General features: G+C 43.9%; 1 protein-coding gene across 2 annotated transcripts; it reads left to right on the top strand.

Moving 5' to 3' along the window:
• Positions 1 to 13195: 13195 nt before the first annotated feature.
• Positions 13196 to 20042, top strand: LOC129830872 (ras-related protein Rab-5A-like). Of its 2 annotated transcripts, none has more exons than XM_055893684.1 (6): positions 13196 to 13301; positions 15058 to 15287; positions 15548 to 15699; positions 15939 to 16061; positions 16167 to 16260; positions 16460 to 20042. In XM_055893684.1, the coding sequence occupies exons 2-6, from the start codon at positions 15122 to 15124 to the stop codon at positions 16573 to 16575; spliced, it is 651 nt and encodes a 216-aa protein (XP_055749659.1). In that variant the 5' UTR covers positions 13196 to 13301; positions 15058 to 15121; the 3' UTR covers positions 16576 to 20042. The 2 variants fall into 2 exon arrangements, with proteins under 2 accessions (XP_055749659.1, XP_055749658.1); XM_055893683.1 differs by having other exon boundaries at positions 13212 to 13398.
• The last annotated feature ends 858 nt before the right edge of the window (positions 20043 to 20900 follow it).

Below are 20900 nucleotides of genomic sequence, written 5' to 3'. Positions count from 1 at the left end.
ACCTGGTGCTAACATGTGTCGTTTGTCCTGGTCTTGTCCACATTCTGATTGTGCCCACATTTTTAGGTGTAGACTAATAAGATGTAGATGTAGACTAATAAGATGTAGACTAATAAAATACGCATTGTGATCTGATTGTGCTCAGAAATTATAAGTGTAAACAGACAAGATTAGGAAAATATCAGGACGAAGGACGCATGTTAGAACCAGGTATAAACAGGACTTGTGTCAACTTTCAAGGGCAACCACCTCGTGCTGGGTGGATACTGGTGAAGATTGTACTTTACTCTGAAGTTGGATACATGAATATGGGATAGAGAGTAAATGATAGCTCTCAATACTTATTCCGAGAATCATCTTTGGATGCACTTTCTCTAGCAGTCAAATAACTGGAGAGATTATCAGGTGAGAGAGTGTGTGTGTGTGTGTGTGTGTGTGTGTGTGTGTGTGTGTGTGTGTGTGTGTGTGTGTGTGTGTGTGTGTGTGTGCGTGTGCGTGTGCGTGTGCGTGTGCGTGTGCGTGCGAGTGCGTGTGCGAGTGCGTGTGCGTGTGTGCATGCGTGTGTGAGGCCAACTGACCTTGTGTCCTGGTTTAATAATTTGAACATGTGAGAGTGATGCTGGATTTCACGGTATCATGTCCACTCATGGGTCACCGAAAGATGTAATGTGATTTAATGTCTGTTCCACTGACTCACAGATCAAATTATCTGGTTTATGGATGTCAGTGTCCTCAGTGCCCTCCAGGTCTAGCATGCCTCTTAGGCCAATTCTCTTTAATAATCAAACCAAACAACACACAAACAAAACGCACACACATACAGACACACTCTCATACTCTCTCTCTCTAATACACACACACCTGCACACGCACACGCACACAAACACTCTCATACTCTCTCTCTCTAATACACACACACACCTGCACACGCACACAAACACACACATGCACAGCTACATAATAATCAGGATCAGCCAGCAGTAAAGGTCTCTCAGAACCATATTCATCCTGAATTAATCTCCAGCTGTTAAAGTACATTGACATTCTCATTCCATAGAATAAAGATGCTGCCCTGTGTGGCTTGTTAGAATTCATACAGTAAGTGTGTCTTTAATACGTCTCACTCCTTTATGCTTTTTCTTCGTCACTGGAGATATGAGAAGGTTGGGGTCTGTGAAAGCCATATAGCCATTATTTCCATATCGCCGCAAGTATACTGTGTGTTGTGAAGTATACACCTAGTGTGTTGTGAATTCTGTAATGATTGTATTGAAATGTTTTTTTTAAATTGTATAACTGCCTAAATTTTGACGGAACACAGGAAGAGTAGCTGCTGTCTGGGGATACATAATAAATACAAATAAAATACAAATACTGAATAAAAATGTAAATGCAACATGCAACAATTTCAAAGATTTCAAAAAGTTACCGTTCATATAAGGAAATCAGTCAATTTAAATTAATGAATTATGCCGTAATCTATGGATTTCACATGACTGGGAATACAGATATGCATCTGTTGGTCACAGACACCTTAAACAAAAAGTATGGGTGTGGATCATAAAACCAGTCCGTATCTGGTGTGACCACCATTTGCCTCATGCAGCGCGACACATCTCCTTTGTATAAAGTTGATCAGGGTGTTGATTGTGGCCCGTGGAATGTTGTACCACTCCTCTTCAATGGCTGTGCGATGTTGCTGGGTATTGACGGGAACTGGAACACGCTGTCGTACACATCAATTCAGAGCATCCCAAACAAGCTCACTGGGTGACATGCCTGGTGAGTAAGCAGGCCATGGAAGAACTGGGACATTTTCAGCTTCCAGGAATTGTGTACAGATCCTTGCGACATCACTTTATTTGTCACATGCGCCGAATACAACAGGTGTAGACCTTACCATGAAATGCTTACTTACAAGCCCTTAATCAACAGTGCAGTTCAAGACAGAGTTAAGAAAATATTTACCAAATAAACTAAAGTAAAAAATAATAAAAAAGTAACACAATAAAATAACAATAACGAGGCTATATACAGGGTGTACCGGTACCGAGTCAACGTGTGGGGGTACAGGTTAGTTGAAGTAATTTGTACATGTAGGTAGGGGTGAAGTGATTATACATAGGTAATAAACAGCGAATAGCAGCAGTGTAAAAAACAAATGGAGGGAGGGGGGGTCCTTTGATTAATTGTTCAGCAGTCTTATGGCTAGAGGGTACAAGCTGTTAAGGAGCCTTTTGGTCCTAGACTTGGCGCTCCGGTAGCAGAGAGAGTCTTTGACAATTTTTGGGACTTTCCTCTGACGCCGCCTAGTATATAGGTCCTGGATGGAAGGAAGCTTGGCCCCAGTGATGTACTGAGCTGTACGCACTACCCTCTGTAACACCTTACGGTCGGATGCCGAGCAGTTGCCATACCAAGCAGTGATGCAACCGGTCAGGATGGTCTCGATGGTGTAGCTGTAGAACTTTTTGAGGATCTGGGGACACATGCCAAATCGACATGGGGCCGTGCATTATCATACAGAAACATGAGGTGATAGCGGCAGAGGAATGGCACAACAATGAGCTCCAGGATCTCGTCACAGCATCTCTGTGCATTCAAATTGCCATTGATAAAACCAGTGGAGGTTCCTTAGGAGGAAGGGGAGGACCACCCTCCTCAGGGAATTACATAAAAATAAAACATTTAAATGTTATCCTATTTAGATAAAACTATACAAAATATATTCAGATGTTTACAAATAATTGATTAAAACACACTGCAATGAAGGTCTACTGTAGCCTCAGCAGCACTCTGTAGGGTAGCACCATGGTGTAGCCGGAGGACAGCTAGCTTCTGTCCTCCTATATGAGTACATTGACTTCAATAAAAAACCTAGGAGGCTCATGGTTCTCACCCCCTTCCATAGACTTACACAGTAATTACGACAACTTCTGGAGGACGTCCTCCAACCTATCAGAGCTCTTGCAGCATGAACTGACATGTTGTCCACCCAATCAAAGAATGAATCTAGTACTGAATGCATTAGCTACAGCTAGCTAGCACTGCAGTGCATAAAATGTGGTGAGTAGTTGACTCAGAGAGAAACACAATAATTGAACAGTTAACAAATTAATTTCTTTCAAAGTGAAAGACAACCAAGAGATAGAGATTTAGTATTTTTTAACTTCCAGTTTCACTTACTCAACTAGCAAATGCAGCTAACTAGTTTAGCCTACTCAAACACCCTGCTCAAACAAAGGGATGCTATGTTAGCTAGCTGGCTATGACTATCCAACACAAGAATAGAACTCTTCCAAGTCAAGGTAAGCTTTTGGTTTTACTAATTAATTTCCACCGGGGCCTGCCGGTGTAAGTGCTAAACTGCTTACTGACTGTACACTGTAACGTTTCTGATTGATTGTAGCGGGGTTATTAACGTGTTAGCTCCATTAGTTATGTTGACTATGATGCTACTTTAGCTAATATGGAAACAATGTAGCGGTTATGATATGGTTTGGCTTGGAAATGTTTTTTTGCCTGGTCACATACAGCTGATGTGATGTACATTGAAGTCCACAAACAAAGGAAAAGGTGAGTGGAGAAGAGCGCATAGATGCGAGAAGGAATACAACGTGGCTGCTATGAAAGTGAGGTGGTGTTGTCACGAACATCATAGTGAGGAGACCAAAGCGCAGCGTGATGTGAATACATACTTTTAATGTAAGACGAATGAACACGAAGAACACTAGGGCGTGACAGTACCCCCCCCCCCCCCCCTCCAAAGGTGCGGACTCCGGCCGCAAAAACCTGACTCTAAAGGGGAGGGTCCGGGTGGGCCTTTTTTCACGGCGGCGGCTCGGGTGCGGGACGTGGAACCCGCTCCACCTCAGTCTTGGCCCACTTAGGTGGCGCCTCGCAGTGGGCCCCGGACTGAAGACCATCGTAGAGGGCGCCACTGGACGGAAAGGGAGCTCCGGACAGGAGGGCGACTCTGGCAGCTCCGGACAGGAGGGCGACTCTGGCAGCTCCGGACAGGAGGGCGACTCTGGCAGCTCCGGACTGTCGAGGCGCACTGTAGGCCTGGTGCGTGGTGCCGGAAGTGGTGGTACCGGGCTGGGGACACGCACCTCAGGGCGAATGCGGGGAGGAGGAGCAGGGCATACTGGACCCTGGAGGCGCACTGTGGGCCTGGTGCATGGTGCCGGAACTGGTGCTACCGGGCTGAGTACACGCACCTCGGGGCGAGTGTGGGGAGGAGGAACAGGATACACGGGACCGTGGAGACGCACTGGAGGTCTGGAGTTTATAGCTGACACAACCCGTCCTGGCTGGATGTTCATTTTCACCCTGCAAATGCAGGGCGCTGGCACAGGACGTACTGGGCTGTGCAGACTCACCGGAGACACAGTACGCAAAACCGGCGCAGGATATCCTGGTCCAATGAGGTACACTGGAGACCAGGATCGCTGAGCCGGCACCCTCCTTCCTGGCTGGATGCTCATTCTAGCCCGGCCAATGCGAGGAGCTGGAATAGAGCGCACCGGGCTAGAATAGCGCACTGGAGACACCGTGTGCTCCACCGCATAACACGGTGCCTGACCAGTAACACTCTCCCCACGGTAAGCACGAGGAGATGGCTCAGGTCTCCTACTTGACTCAGCCAATCTCCTCGTGTTCTCCCCCCAAAAAAATCTTGGGGCTGCCTCTCAGGCTTCCGTGCTAGCCGCGAACCTTTATATCGTCGCCGTTCCTCCATTCTCCTGTATCCCTCCTCGCACTGTTCCATTGAATCCCAGGCGGGCTCTGGCACTCTCCCTGGATTGATCGACCATCTCTCTATCTCCTCCCAGGTTGTTACCCACTCATCCTTCTCCCGGGTCCATTTTTCCACCAAGTGCTGTTCCTCCCTTTCACGCTGCTTGGTCCTTGTTTGGTGGGTTATTCTGTCACGAGCGTCATAGTGAGGAGACCAAAGCGCAGCGTGATGTGAATACATACTTTTAATGTAAGACGAATGAACACGAAAAACACTAAACAAAATAACAAAATGAACGTGAACACTATAAACAATTAGTGCAGACATGCAACTTCACATAGACAATAACCCACAAAACAAACTGGAAATGGCAACCTAAATAGGATCCCCAATCAGAGACAACAATAAACAGCTGCCTCTGATTGGGAACCAATCTAGGCCACCATAGACCTACATATGTCTAGACTAGACACACACACCTAGACATACAAAAAACCCTAGAGAAGACAAAAACACACATACCACCCTCGTCACACCCTGACCTAACCAAAATAATAAAGAAAAAAAAGAATACTAAGGTCAGGGCATGACAGGTGTACTCATTCTGCCCATTCTGTTGAAAAACGTTTCTTAAAGGAAGCAAACGGAACGAAATGAGGATTACCATACCTGCATTTATCCAAAAGAAACTCTAGTTTGCAACTGTTGTACTAATGATTACAAGACGGTACTGAATGTGTCTGTCACCTGTGTGCACCTACAGTACCAGTCAAAAGTTTGGACACACCTACTCATTGCTTTATTTTATTTTTACTATTTTCTACATTGCAGAATAAAAGTGAAGACATCAAAACTATGAAATAACACGGAATCATGTAGTAACCAAAAAAGTGTTAAAGAAATCTAAATATATTTGAGATTCTTCAAAGTAGCCACCCTTTGCCTTGATGACAGCTTTGCACACTCTTGGCATTCTCTCAACCAGGTTCATGAGTTAGTCACCTGGAATGTATTTCAATGAACAGGTGTGCCTTGTTTTTGTTTTTTTACCTTTATTTAACTAGGCAAGACAGTTAAGAACAAATTATTGTGTTGTGCTGTGTTGTGACAAGGTAGGGGTGGTATACAGAGGATAGCCCTATTTGGTAAAAGACCAAGTCTATATTATAGCAATAACAGCTCAAATAAGCAAAGAGAATGACAGTTCATCATTACTTTAAGACATGAAGTTCAGTCAACACGGAAAATGTCAAGAACTTTGAAGTTTCTGAAAGTGCAGTCGCAAAAACCATCAAGCGCTATGATGAAACTGGCTCTCATGAGGACCGCCACAGGAATGATAACTCTCAAACCATCCCATATGGTTTGTGGGACTATCATTGGTGGGACTATCAGTTGTTTTTCAACTGGACAATGACCCAAACACACCTCCAGGCTGTGTAAGGGCTATTTGACCAAGACGGAGAGTGATGGAGTGCTGCATCAGATGACCTAGCCTCCACAATCACCCGACCTCAACCCAATTGAGATGGTTAGGGATGATTGGACCGCAGAAGTGGCTACTTTGAAGAATCTCAAATATAAACTATATTTTGATTTGTTTAACACTTTTTTGGTTAATACATGATTCCATATGTGTTATTTCATATTTTTGATGTCTTCCCTATTATTCTACAATGTAGAAAATAGTAAAAATAAAGAAAAACCCTTGAATTAGTAGGTGTGTCCAAACTTTTGACTGGTACTGTAAGTATTCACACCCCTGAGTCAATACTTTGTAGAAGCCCCTTTGACAGTGATTACAGCTGTGAGTTTTTCTGGGTACGTCTCTAAGAGCTTTCCACACCTGGACTGTGTAACATTTGCCCATTATTCTTTTCAAAATTCTTCAACCTCAGTCACATTATTTGTTGATGATTGCTAGACACCATTTTCAGGTCTTGCCATAGGTTTTCAAGTAGATTTAAGTGAAAACTGTAACTCGGACACAGGAACATTCACTGTCTTCTTGGTAAGCAACTACAGTGTAGATTCAATTCAAAGTGAATTGCTTTGCCAATTTTTTGGCAGATTACTTTACTTCCTTGTTGCAAACAGGATGCATGTTTTGGAATATGTTTAATTCTGTACAGGCTTCCTTCTTTTCACTCTGTCAATTAGGTTAGTATTGTGGAGTAACTGCAATGTTGTTGATCTATCTTCAGTTTTCTCCAATCACAGCCATTAAACTCTGTAACTGTTTTAGTCACCATTGGCCTCATGGTGAAAACCCTGAGCAGTTTCTTTCCTCTCCGGCAACGGAGTTAGGAAATTGGAAAACCTCCCTCGTCTTTGTGGTTGAATCTGTGTCTGACATTCACTGCTCGACTGAGGGACATTGCAGATAATTGTATGCGCAGGATGCAGAGATGAGGTAGTCATTCAAAAGTCATGTTAAACACTGTTATTATTAGTTCATGCAACTTATTATGTGACTTGTTAAGCAAATGTGTACTCTTGAACTTATTTATGCTTGCAATAACAAAGGGGTTGAATACAGCTTTAAATGTTTAACTTGCAAAAATCATAATTCCACTTTGACATTATGAGGTATTGTGTGTAGGCCAGTGAATTTTTATTTATTTATTTCAGGCTGTAACACAACAGAATTTTGAAAAAAATCAAGGAGTGTGAGTACTTTATGGCCAAATTAATCATCATCTTGTAGTTTGTCCGGGGATCCAATGCAACCTCCTTGACTTGGGCCCTGAGGGACCAGACAGACATACTGTCTATAGGTTTCATTGAATAGCGATTATGACCCTTAACAGTGCCATACTGCACTGGGCTAAGTGTACTGTACTAAGAATAGCCCCACTGTCAAAGTACAATAGTGGAGGTTATTATACCATGCCAGGGTCAAGGAGAGGCTTCCTAAAGAGAGTCTGTAGACCAGCTCACTACTGCTACTCCAACCTCAGGTTGTAAAAGGCTTGACTTTGGCTGTGACTTGTTTACATCTTCATAAAGGCAGAACAACCAAGACTGAATATCTATTTGGTTTTGGTTGATTGATTACTTTGTTAACACGTTGGTTTGCAGATTGATCAATGGAAGGTTGAGAAAACCAGAGGATTTTGACAGAATCACTCTTGCGATACAAAAATAGTAAATTGTCTTTCTTTGGATGAATAACACAATGCGGAAATGGAAAGGTAGCCTTATAGAATATAATTTCTATACGGTTCACAATGCTGTTGATAGTTTATTTGTCTTTAGTGTGTATGTCAGCCTTCATTTATAGGACTCACGTGAGGCAGGATGTCCAGACAGAATTTCCAGCTGTGAGACACGTCACGGTAACAGGCATCTAGACCTCCACCAAGGGACTGTATGTATGGTATCATTTTAAAGCCTTGAGCGCCCTCTTCTGGTTCAAATAGCAGCAGCATCTTGCTCCAAGACCTGTGTTTCTCATCCTCTAGTCTATGGACCCGTGCCAGTTTGTGAAATGTTTTAATGATACTAAGGGATGGATCGAAATTTACAGAATGGTTGGTTACCTGGAGGAAAATGCTTTTTCAATTTCAGTCAAGTGGAGGGTTTCGTATTTTTAAAATTTAGTCCAACGGAGGGTCATGTAATTTGTTATTGATGAAATTGAGATATATATTTTTTAGAATGTAAAATATGTTTTGGAATTAGTTGCTTATTAGGCTATATATCGATGTGTGCCCGATGCCGCCCCTCATTTCTGATACTCCGCTGGGCGCTCAATATGATGTGTGCCTATAGGCTATTTAGTGTGGTCTCAATCAAATTATCCATAACCTATAGACTATAGGCTACAAAGTGCATGCTCAGAGGAGCACAGAGCAAAGTAATATTTCTAAGATAGCTGCTGGGATGGTGTGAATAAAACTAGGCTGCATTACACACTGCAATGGATATTCCAACCCTGAGCCCCGGACTGCTCGGCTCTTGCTGATGATAAACGTTTTTGTGTGCTGCCTGCTGAACGAACCTTACGGTCGCAGTTCAGGAAGAGAGTCAAAGGCTCTTTGACTCATTTTTAGTTAGACCTAGACTTGTGCGCGGATTAGCCTATAGCCTTTGTTCTGTTCGGTTTGAGAAGGAGAGCACGACGATGGGAAGGAGGACCGGGGGTCAAATTTGTTAGCCTGCTACTACTATAATTGATGTTATTAAAAACAATATGTTTCTTCTGTATTCATCAGAGTTATTGACCTGACAATAAGCCAAATTTGAGTAACTTTGTTGTGCTGAAACTTGAAGCAGCAGCTGCTTAAAAATCAATCGAAAATGGACAGCTCATGGTGCTGAAAGAAGGCAAATTCGAGTAGGCATAATTCATTTCAATTTAGGCATAATTCGTTTCAACTTCGTAATTTTAATGAGACTTTACTAATAACAAGAGGGATTTGTGTTGGAGCCTATTTCTTCCTATTTAAGAAATAAGAGGGAGGTCTACATAATTATGGTACAGGCTGCTATATCCATATATTTGGAGGTCAATTCATCCACCCACCATGCACTCTTTAAAAAGCATACCTCTGTGTCAGTGAAGGGCTGTTAAGTTAAAATTAAGACTCAAGTTTAGGGGGTATAAGAGGGTATCCCATAGGCCTACCCTTTATTAAAGAAAATGGCAAAAAGCACAGGCATACGCTTTGTTACCTTAAGATTTTTAACAAAATAAAATGGAACCTATTATATAAAGTGATATTTAACAGCACTGTGGTCCGCGATGCTTTATGCTAGAAACAAGCTGTACAGTACCTGGGAAAGACGCGACTCTGATGCATATGGGGATATCATTGTTTTGTTTCTTTAACATTCAGAGTCTGAGCTACAACTTTATACAACCCTATAGCCAATGGAGACAAAACATTGTCTTTGCTTGGGAAGTAATCAATTCTGCCACTATAAATTGATTAAGCTTTTCACTTTCTGTACAATCGAAGATGTAAAACCAAGACAGCTTTTGGGGAAACACTTGTGACCTTCTCTCATTGCATTAAGACACGGAAGAAGAGTAGCCAGCAGTTAGTTAAAGCTCACATTTTTCAGTGTTGGTAGACCTACTGTCTGTGGTGGAAAGCTAGGCCTACTCTGTCTGGGTTGGAAAGGTAGGTCTACTCTGTCTGGGGTGAAAAGGTAGGTCTACTCTGTCTGGGTTGGAAAGGTAGGTCTACTCTGTCTGGGTTGGAAAGGTAGATCTACTCTGTCTGGGGTGGAAAGGTAGGTCTACTCTGTCTGGGTTGGAAATGTAGGTCTACTCTGTCTGGGGTGGAAAGGTAGGTCTACTCTGTCTGGGGTGAAAAGGTAGGTCTACTCTGTCTGGGGTGGAAAGGTAGGTCTACTCTGTCTGGGTTGGAAAGGTAGGTCTACTCTGTCTGGGGTGAAAAGGTAGGTCTACTCTGTCTGGGGTGGAAAGGTAGGTCTACTCTGTCTGGGGTGGAAAGGTAGGTCTACTCTGTCTGGGTTGGAAAGGTAGGTCTACTCTGTCTGGGGTGGAAAGGTAGGTCTACTCTGTCTGGGGTGGAAAGGTAGGTCTACTCTGTCTGGGTTGGAAAGGTAGGTCTACTCTGTCTGGGGTGGAAAGGTAGGTCTACTCTGTCTGGGGTGGGAAGGTAGGTCTACTTTGTCTGGGTTGGAAAGGTAGGCCTGCTCTGACTGGGTTGGAAAGGTAGACCTACCCTGTCTGGTGTGGAAAGGTAGGCCTACTCTGTCTGGTGTGGAAAGGTAGGCCTACCCTGTCTGGTGTGGAAAGGTAGGCCTACTCTGTCTGGGGTGGAAAGGTAGGTCTACTCTGTCTGGTGTGGAAAGGTAGGCCTACTCTGTCTGGGTTGGAAAGGTAGTTCTCATTTTTTAAAGTACCATGCTCAGATTCCTAATGCAGCCTGTCTCAGATTTAATTATTTGCAAACAGGAACAGTTTCATTGCAAACAAGACACACTGATTTGGCATTAGAGAAATATGATAAGATTAACACATAGGCCTATCTCTCTGTACATTCTTATTAGCCTGTCATTTGTGTAATTTGTGTGGTTTTAAAAAGGATTCCGCTAATACGTACAATTACGTAGAATTGCATGAAATGTTAATTTTTTAAAAACATTCTCTGACCTGCAAACACAAATATAGATTCATGGAATGCTTTTATTATAAAGGAGATATTTCCACCCATACTCTTGTCTACAGTGATCTACAAATCCACAACCTTCTGGCCCGCAGCCCTGTGCTCTATAAAAAGTATGCGTTGCCATCCAATGCTTACAGGATGAATAACAGTTTCTACAACTGCATATCTATGCTCTGGTCTGTCCAAGAAGTGAGGATAAACGGTAAGCATGTTCCACTTTATTGTTTCATTATACCACATGACCAAAAGTATGTGGACACATGCTTGTCGAACATCTGATTCCAAAAATCATGGTCATTAATAAGGAGTTGGTCCTCCCTTTGCTGCTATAATAGCCTTGAGTCTTCTGGGAAGGCTTTCCACTAGATGTTGGAACATTGCTGCTGGGACTTGCTTCCATTCACCCACAAGAGCATTAGTGAGGTTGGGCACTGATGTTGGGCGATTAGGCTTGGCTCGCAATCGGCGTTCCATATCCACCCAAAGGTGTTCGATGGGGTCAGGGCTCTGTGCAGGCCAGTCAAGTTCTTCCACACTGATCTTGACAAACTATTTCTGTATGGACCTCGCTTTGTGCACGGTGTATTGTCATGCTGAAACAGGAAATGGTCTTCCCCAAACTGTTGCCACAAAGATGGAAGTACAGAATCGTCTAGAATGTCATTGTATGCTGTAGCATTAAGATTTCCCTTCACTGGAACTAATAGGCCTAGCCCGAACCATGAAAAACAGCCACCAAACTTTACAGATGCCACTATGCAATGGGGCAGGTAGCATTCTCCTGGCATCCATCAAACTCAGATTCATCCCTTGGATTGCCAGATGGTGAACCGTGATTCATCATTCCCGAAAACACGTTTCCACTTCTCCAAGTCCAATGGCGGCGAGCTTTACACCGTCCAGCCGACGCTTGGCATTGCGCATGATGATCTTAGGCTTGTGTGCGGCTGCTCGGCCATGGAAACCCCTTTCATGAATCTCCCGACGAACAGTTATTGTGCTGACGTTGCTTCCAGAGGCAGTTTGGAACTCAGTAGTGAGTGTTGCAACTGAGGACAGACGGTTTTTACACGCTACGTGCTTCAGCACTCGGTGGTCCCGTTCTGTGAGCTTGTGTGGCCAACCACTTGCTCCTAGATATTTCCATTTCACAATAATAGCACTTACAGTTGACCAGGGTAGAAATTTGACAAACTGACTTGTGCCACGTTGAAAGTCACTGAGTTCTCCAGTAAGGCCATTCTACTGCCAATGTTTGTCTATGGAGATTGCATGGCTGTGTGTTCGATTTTATACACCTGTCAGCAGCGGGTGAGACTGAAGTAGCCAAATCCACTAATTTGAAGGGGTGTCCACATACCTTTGGCCATATAGTGTATTATTTGGGGTATGGGGGAGTCACTTATTATTTTTCAAGCGTTCATGGGAGGGTTTATGTAAAATATGGGATGTCCATCCATTTTCATTTCATAGGTCCGATTTTCTAACCCTTATTATAAATAACGTTTACTCCCTAATTGAGTTAGTTATTCAAAGCTAGGTTTAATATAGGAGGAAAAGCCATATCTTGCCAGTCCCAGACACACAAGGGACAGCATGGCCAGTCCCTGGAACGAACAAGGTTGAGAAACACATACTGTTCTTGATGATGAGAGTTGAACCAAAAGGCAATACAATAAAATATTGCCACCATCCATTCAACAAACAAGATGGCAGGTTAAATCCTCTGAGTCAGATACAAATGCCGCGTTCAAAACAACTGGGAGCTTGGAAATCTCCGACTTCAGTTCGTTCAGAACAACTGGGAACTCGGTGGAACAACCGAGCTCCGACTATCAAAAATCGATTTGAATGGTCACCCAACTCGCAATTCCAACTTTTTTGGTGCACATTGTCCCCCCCTTCACTTTATGAGTAATACATCTATATGCATATTTACGTCATCTTCATCTTAATTATCCAAAAGCTTTTACCTGAGCCCACCCAACTCGCAATTCCAACTTTTTTGGTGCACATTGTCCCCCCCTTCACTTTATGAGTAATACATCTATATGCATATTTACGTCATCTTCATCTTAATTATCCAAAAGCTTTTACCTGAGCCCTGTATTTACTTCAATTTTAAATGGCAGATCCAATAACAAAGTAATTGGGTAATCTAACGTCTACTTCTAACTAGTTTTACTACATTGATCCAAATCACTTGAAATCGCACGCTACTCTTGATTTCATCCTAGAAGAAAAACAATCAAATTCATGAATCCGGCGTTACCTCTGCAGAGCAGACGTGCTGTGTGACGTGGCAGAATGGGCGGAAGGGGTTGTTTGTGTTTTGGTTCTAGTAAAAGGGGAAGTTGCAAGAAGAAAGAAAAAAGAAAAAGGAGGAGACGTGATCGGGGTTGTTGAAATTATTTGTATGTTCAACAATACGTATCTGTCCGCACTGCGACCTTTATTTTGTGTATAGACTCGTGTGTGGTATTCTGTGTTCGTCAACCGCCTGGCACTCAGGTATAGTAAGCAAAATGGTGTGACAAGTTGTAGATTTCAGCTCATTAGTTGTCAACAGGCTAGTTTAGCTAGCTTGATATGCTAACATTGGCGTCTGATGAGAAATGCAAAAAATAGGCCTTGGCCCGGATTTGGGTCGGGAAGAGACCTAACAACGGTTTTGTCATTTAATCGTTCCGGTCAAAACCGTGTTCGTGATGCTATTTATTGGTTGTTTATCCTAGTTGTGTTGATCATGTGTGGGTATGGGTTCGTCATACGCTTCTGCTCGCTAGTTAGCTTATTGAAAATGTAGTAAGCCAGCCAGCTCCATCATCACATTCGCAATCGGACTTGTTTTGCTAACGTTAGCTTGCCACCCAGTCACCTAACTAGCTAACAGTAGCTGCAAGCTAACGTTAATTGGGTTAGCATTTGCTTCTATTTGGAAAATGGCGTACTCTCAATTTTCTAGCTAGATACTGTGGCTTCGAAAATAAATCGAAGAGTAGGCCACGTTAGCTATGCTAATTTAGTACATTGTTAGAAGTTTGAACAGTCCATACTAGCACTGCAGAGATTCATAACAGTGCTGGTTGAGTCACTTCCCACCACGAAGGCAACAGCCAGTACAGGCCGTTGGCATTGCTGTCAGCCTATTGCGCATGTTTACCTTCTAACTAACTTCGCTATTATATTAGCTATATGTAGGCGAACATATTTACATTGGAAGGCAACACTGCAACGTCCTTGCTGAGTAGTGTTTTCCTCTATGACAAATTGTGTGTGTGTGTGTTTTGGAAAGTTTGAGGGGTACAATTTCAGCTCCGAGTGGGGATGTTACTGTGTGTACCGAAAGAGTTTGCATGGTTTTGACTGTAAATGCATATGGGAAGTCCAGATCAGAGCCATATTATTCTGTCTTCTAAAAACATTTTCATAGTCTACAGATTAGGCACACACAACTCTGTCAGTAGCAATGTATGGTGTATTTGATGAGGGAAATTATATTTTAGTGAGCTCACATATTCAGCCATCTCTGTGATAACATGCACTCAGAGACTGGGCTGGGTCATATTCAATACAGAAAATGGGAGAAAACAGTTTAATACAGGGATATACTTTCTGCTTGTCCAGTAAGAAAAGCTTGTATTTGTTTTCCGTTGCACAGTGTTTTACTATGGTGTGCCCATATTAATATGCCCCAGCTCTACAGCAAGGTTTGACTGGCACGAGCCATGTTTATTTTGACAACTTATTTTCAGGGCAGCCTGCCACTCTCAATTGTCTTCAGTAGACAGGATCATCTATTCAGTTGATGTCCATTCCAAGATTCCATGATGTCCAGTTCATTGTGTAGCTCATTCATTCCATTCCAAGATTTCACCATATATTTAAGGGCTAAGTTGATCTCTTTATCAGGAGAGTCTGGACACGAATATCAAGGTTTTTTTCTCTTTCGAGAAGCATGTCCACTTCCATACTGTCACCTTGACTCACTTATGGAGGATATAGGCCAGGGTTAAACTACATGTCAAAACAACTTTACGAACACATCCATATCTCTACTTCAAAATCCTCTTATTTTTCCCACATCTGACATAAATAACCCTAGCGAAAAACATAATCGGAGTTGTGAATAATTGTTCCTTTTTTCCTTCTCTCTACCGCCGTCTCCAGCTGAAGCCCTGACAGCATAGTCAGACGTGCGGGACAAACACTGACCGGGGGATCTGACTAGGCCATGGCCAACAGGGGAGGAGCTACGAGACCCAACGGGTCTAACGCTGGTAACAAGATCTGCCAGTTCAAGCTGGTACTTCTGGGGGAGTCGGCGGTGGGCAAGTCCAGCCTGGTGCTCCGCTTCGTCAAGGGACAGTTCCACGAGTTCCAGGAGAGCACCATTGGAGGTGACCATCACTCATTTATGCACTTAAGCCATGAACAGAAAAGTATCTATAGCCTCTTCTAGAAGTCTCTATCCCTTCAGTGTTATAAGATCTGAAGGAACCAGTTACGGAAGGAACCTCAGACCTGCAGACAATGGAGCAATAGGGACTATGGGTTGTTGTTGGGTCTGGGCTGTAGTTATTTATTTATCCCTTCATTCATATTGTTGAATGTGTTCACGTCAATTATGTATTTGACAACTCTCTTCTCTCCTCCCCAGCGGCCTTCCTGACCCAGACAGTGTGTCTAGACGACACGACGGTGAAGTTTGAGATCTGGGACACGGCAGGACAGGAGCGCTACCACAGCCTGGCGCCAATGTATTACAGAGGGGCGCAGGCCGCCATTGTGGTCTACGACATCACAAATGAGGCAAGTAGCATAATGTTGATAGATTATATAACCAGTGCAACCAACCTTCCTTTGTAAAAATGATAATTGATCTCACATGTTTGGATATGTGGTCACACTGGTGATCCCTTCACGTGGGATTATTCACATATATTGGAAGTTGGCCTAGGGCTCCGCTCCATTGAAGAAAAGTGATTCCCAATTGAAAGTGAAGGGTTTTTAACATCACCATTTCTCTGGTACCGTGTCTCTTGTCTCAGGAGTCATTTGCGCGGGCCAGGAACTGGGTGAAGGAGCTGCAGAGACAAGCTAGCCCCAACATTGTCATCGCCCTGTCTGGCAACAAGGCTGACCTCGCCAGCAAGAGAGCCGTGGACTTCCAGGTGAGTCCTCCAAACACCTGTACCTGTCGGGTGTCACGAGAACACATCGGTGTGTGTCTGCATTTGACAGGCAGTGACTGTCTCTGATATGGTTGTTTTTCCCAGGATGCCCAGTCATATGCAGACGACAACAGCTTGCTCTTCATGGAGACATCGGCCAAGACGTCTATGAATGTGAACGAGATATTCATGGCTATTGGTAGGTTCCTCTCACCCCGTGACACACATCACTTACTGATGTGTAATTGAATAGGGCCCTGCATACTCAAATACTCACTAAATACATACTTAGACATGTATCAAGGAAATGTGAACTAGCAGGATGTTTTGATCAAGCGATCCTCATCAGTAGCTGGCGTTTGTGAAGTTTTTTTGTTTGTTTTTCTTCCATCCTCTAGCAAAAAGATTGCCAAAGAGCGAGCCTGCGGCCACTGGAGCTAACAGCGGGCGGAACAGGGGCGTCGACCTAACGGAAGCCGCCCAGCCAACTAAGGCCCCCTGCTGCAGTACTTAAAGCGAAATCCTTTCCCCCCCACACTGCAGTAACTAATGTGATGACCCCCGCCCGCCCGCCCGCCCGCCCAAAACTCTCTGATCTGCAGCAATGAAAAAAGATGCCCTTTGAACCCCCTTCCCATTCTACCCTTCTCCTCCTCCTCTGCAGTAACTAATGCAAAGCAACGCCCTCATCTATAGTTCTCTCAACGACGCCCCGCCCCTCCCTCTCCCCTACTGGTTCTGCTGTTACTAATTGAGACACCTTCCTCCTTTTTTTCTGAAATTAGTGCCCGCCTTCCCTACCTCATTCTTCCTGACTATTGGCAAGCAGCAGGACTAAGGGGCGGGGCAATTCTGATGGTGGTCTCATCTCATGGGATAGCTACAGACTATCGCTCTGTGTTTCTAACACAATATCTGTCCTTTCTGTTTGTTTTTTTGTTTTGTTTATTTTTTTTTATAGTGGGAATTATGGATGCATGTATCACTACAAGGCCTAACTTGATGATGAGAAAAAATCTGTGTTAACTTTATTCAGTGGCACAAAGAAAAATATTTGAGAGGGAGAGGGGCTACAAAGGTTTGCGAGGGCTAATTCTTGACAAGTCGAAAGAAAAGACTGTTTAGCAGTGGTCTTGGGTTCCTTCTAGTTTCTCTCTGTTGATCTCTGTCTACCTTCATCTGTCTCTTGAGTAACGTATTCATATGCTTTGCCCACTAAACCTTTAGTAGTGCTAGTATAGAGTTTCTCCCTTCTGTCTCTCTTTGTCCCATCCCAGGGCCTTGCCTGCTTCTAATGCTCAGCCCCAAATCAAACCCTAACCCCTTAGGTACTTCATGTAGGTCTGAGAGGATTTGAGGGCTGAGCATTAGACAATCGGGGAACATTCCACCTAGCCTATCAGAGGGCAAGGTGGAGCGATCCCCATAATGCTCACACCTATTCAATTATCGCAGGTCTACCTAAGGGGTTAGAGGGCAATTTGGGATTGGGCATAGCTGTCCTAGTGGCATCGTGCAATGGTTCACAATATTGGCTCTGCGATTTCTTCAGTGTCTGCAAGGACCTTCACACTGCAAAGCAAAGCAACCTGCCTCCACACCCACCCAAACCCTACCTGCTATCACTTCCTTACCCCCACCAACCCTACCTGCTATCACTTCCTTACCCCCACCAACCCTACCTGCTATCACTTCCTTACCCCCACCAACCCTACCTGCTATCACTTCCTTACCCCCACCAACCCTACCTGCTATCACCACCTTACCCCCACCAACCCTACCTGCTATCACTTCCTTACCCACTCCAACCCTACCTGCTATCACCACCTTACCCCCACCAACCCTACCTGCTATCACTTCCTTACCCCCACCAACCCTACCTGCTATCACTTCCTTACCCCCACCAACCCTACCTGCTATCACCACCTTACCCCCACCAACCCTACCTGCTATCACCACCTTACCCCCACCAACCCTACCTGCTATCACCACCTTACCCCCACCAACCCTACCTGCTATCACCACCTTACCCCCACCAACCCTACCTGCTATCACTTCATTACCCCCACCAACCCTACCTGCTATCACCACCTTACCCCTCCCAACCCTACCTGCTATCACTTCCTTACCCTCCCCAACCCTACCTGCTATCACCACCTTACCCCCACCAACCCTACCTGCTATCACCACCTTACCCCTCCCAACCCTACCTGCTATCACCACCTTACCCCTCCCAACCCTACCTGCTATCACCACTTTACCCCTCCCAACCCTACCTGCTATCACCACCTTACCCCCACCAACCCTACCTGCTATCACTTCCTTACCCCCACCAACCCTACCTGCTATCACCACCTTACCCCTCGCAACCCTACCTGCTATCACTTCCTTACCCCCACCAACCCTACCTGCTATCACTTCCTTACCCCCACCAACCCTACCTGCTATCACTTCCTTACCCCCACCAACCCTACCTGCTATCACTTCCTTACCCCCACCAACCCTACCTGCTATCACTTCCTTAACCCCACCAACCCTACCTGCTATCACCACCTTACCCACACCAACCCTACCTGCTATCCCCCTCACCAACCCTACTTGCTATCACCACAGTATGGCATTGAGCCTCTGAGACTTGTTCACATTTTCACCTTACCCCCCGCCCCCTGAATACCAAGCCTCCAGACCCCTTTCCATCCTGACCTGATGGTCTCTGTCCGAGGGAGGGGTTACATGGTGAGGTGACCTCTGTAGGTGTTGAGAGAGGGGAACATGGTGAGGTGACTTCTAGGTGTTGAGAGAGGGGAACATGGTGAGGTGACTTCTAGGTGTTGAGAGCTTCTTCATTAGGAATCAGCTCTCACTGTGGACCTGGGTGTGTCCCAAATGTCACCATATTCCCCAAATAGTGCACTGTTTTTGACTAAAGCCCTGGTCAAAAGTAGTGCACTATATAGGGAATAGGGTGCCAATCAGGATGTCTCTCTTTGTCATGGTCACTATGCATCCCCTGTTCTTTAGGAAGTGCTGTGTGTGAGGGTGTGTGTACACAGAGGGAGACTGGACTGTTTGGTGATAAAACATCCTCAGAGACAACACAGTCAGACGCAGGTTTATTTCTCTAAACCCTCCCAGATCTAAATAACACACACAAGCTAAAACACAGCTCGCTCACACACATACACTTTTGTGTTATTTTTAAACCCTGGACCTGTTACTTACATATACATTTAAACACACATACACACAACCCGTCCTGGTCAATAACTCTGTCCAGGTCTCTTCCTCTTGCCTTGCACTAATGATTCTCATGAATATATCTTGTCATAATTACAGCCAGTGTGATATAAATATATATATATATAATATACTGTACATAGGGTGTTGCAATGTAGTCTACTTTTTCCATTTACAGTTGACAGGACTAATGCTTGCTAGGGAGTTGTCTAGATAATCATTAAAAAACTGTACAGTTAGCAGAAAACAGCTTCAGTGTGTGTTTGGAGTAGTTTTCCCCCACACAAAAATGTTTAAATTATAATCGATGGTGGTCTTTATAAATGTAGTGTTATTAACAAAAAAAATCACTTGCATTTCTTTAGTGGTCTGACTTATACTTTATTTCTCAAGAAAAGCTAAATGTTTATTTTTTGGTTTCTATTTTTTAACATTCTCTCTCTCGCATTTCACTCATTTGTGAGTGATCTAAAGCTAGGATCCCTGTCCAGTACTCCTCATCCCACTAGAACTGAAGTCACACACAATACACTGTCTGGCTGTTGAATCCCTGTTGGAGCAAAGCGGAAAGGATTTAACAAAATTCACTTTCCGCTTGTCTTATAACGTCTCAGTAAGAATGTAACAACGTTGTGGGAACAATGTTAACAACCTTAGTAGGAGAAGAAAGACTGCTCTGTTCTACTGTTGGGGTATTAGCTGGTGGATCATGATCATGATGATGAATAAATGGATTAACTCATAGGGATGTACATTGTATACATTTTTGTTGCTGTGGCCACTTAATTGCAGCTGGAAAAAAATAAACAAATGCAAGCATTTTACAGTACTGTTAAATAATATCATGTGTGGAGTAGGATATTTGTGTTAGCTAAGAGGAGGGTGATTGCTATTTTTTTTAATGATCTCTAGAACGTGTGGTTCTAAGATTTATTTTCAGCGGTTGTAGATGTTTTCTTACGCTGCTGTACACTGTCTGGGGTAAAGAACCCCAACCACTCCGCCGGAGGTCACCAGTGACATCCTGTTCTTTTTATCTGACCTTTGACCACTTAGCTTTGCCTATTGAGGTCACAGCGACTAAGGTACTGGTGGTCCTGTCAGACCTGTCCTCACCCTGGTTCTCTGAATATCCAGTCAGAATAATAGAACTCTATGTAAGATGTAATAATCTGCCTATAATTGGAATCATTTTATTACATATGTATTGTGTAACTACAAGGCCTAGTACATTATTGTGGTATTTGTAAGGTGGACATCATCACCAGAGTCTTTTGTCTACTTTTCACATGTCTTCTATATTTTTTTGCCTATGATGGTATGTCACACTCCATTTGTCCCAGGTCATTACATTTGACCTTGAGATTCTCACTACAAATGGTTACATTTTTTTGTGACCTCTACCCTGGATCATAGCCTACTCCAGCATTTCCCAAACTAGGGGTTTGAAAACAGGAAATTCTGATATAAAATGACGTCCGTAACCTCCAGTAGCAGCTAGATGTGGTTGTAATAAACGGTGGTTTCTGTTTTCTTCCTACAAATGTAGTTCTATCTTTTGAACGGTTTATGCTAAATATTATTATGACCCCATCACTGATA

This window comes from Salvelinus fontinalis, chromosome 32, assembly GCF_029448725.1.
Source record: "Salvelinus fontinalis isolate EN_2023a chromosome 32, ASM2944872v1, whole genome shotgun sequence".
NCBI classification, from domain to species: Eukaryota; Metazoa; Chordata; class Actinopteri; order Salmoniformes; family Salmonidae; genus Salvelinus; species Salvelinus fontinalis.
Note: the sequence above shows the minus strand (reverse complement) of the source record. Positions and strands in the feature narration are given on the sequence as shown.

Bases quoted from the DNA above. Each gene is read 5' to 3' on its own strand.
- LOC129830872 (XM_055893684.1), top strand. From the start codon at position 15,122: ATGGCCAACAGGGGAGGAGCTACGAGACCCAACGGGTCTAACGCTGGT. The intron at 15,288-15,547 runs GTGACCATCACT...TCTCCTCCCCAG, and splicing joins CCAGGAGAGCACCATTGGAG to CGGCCTTCCTGACCCAGACA. The intron at 16,062-16,166 runs GTGAGTCCTCCA...TGTTTTTCCCAG, and splicing joins AGAGAGCCGTGGACTTCCAG to GATGCCCAGTCATATGCAGA.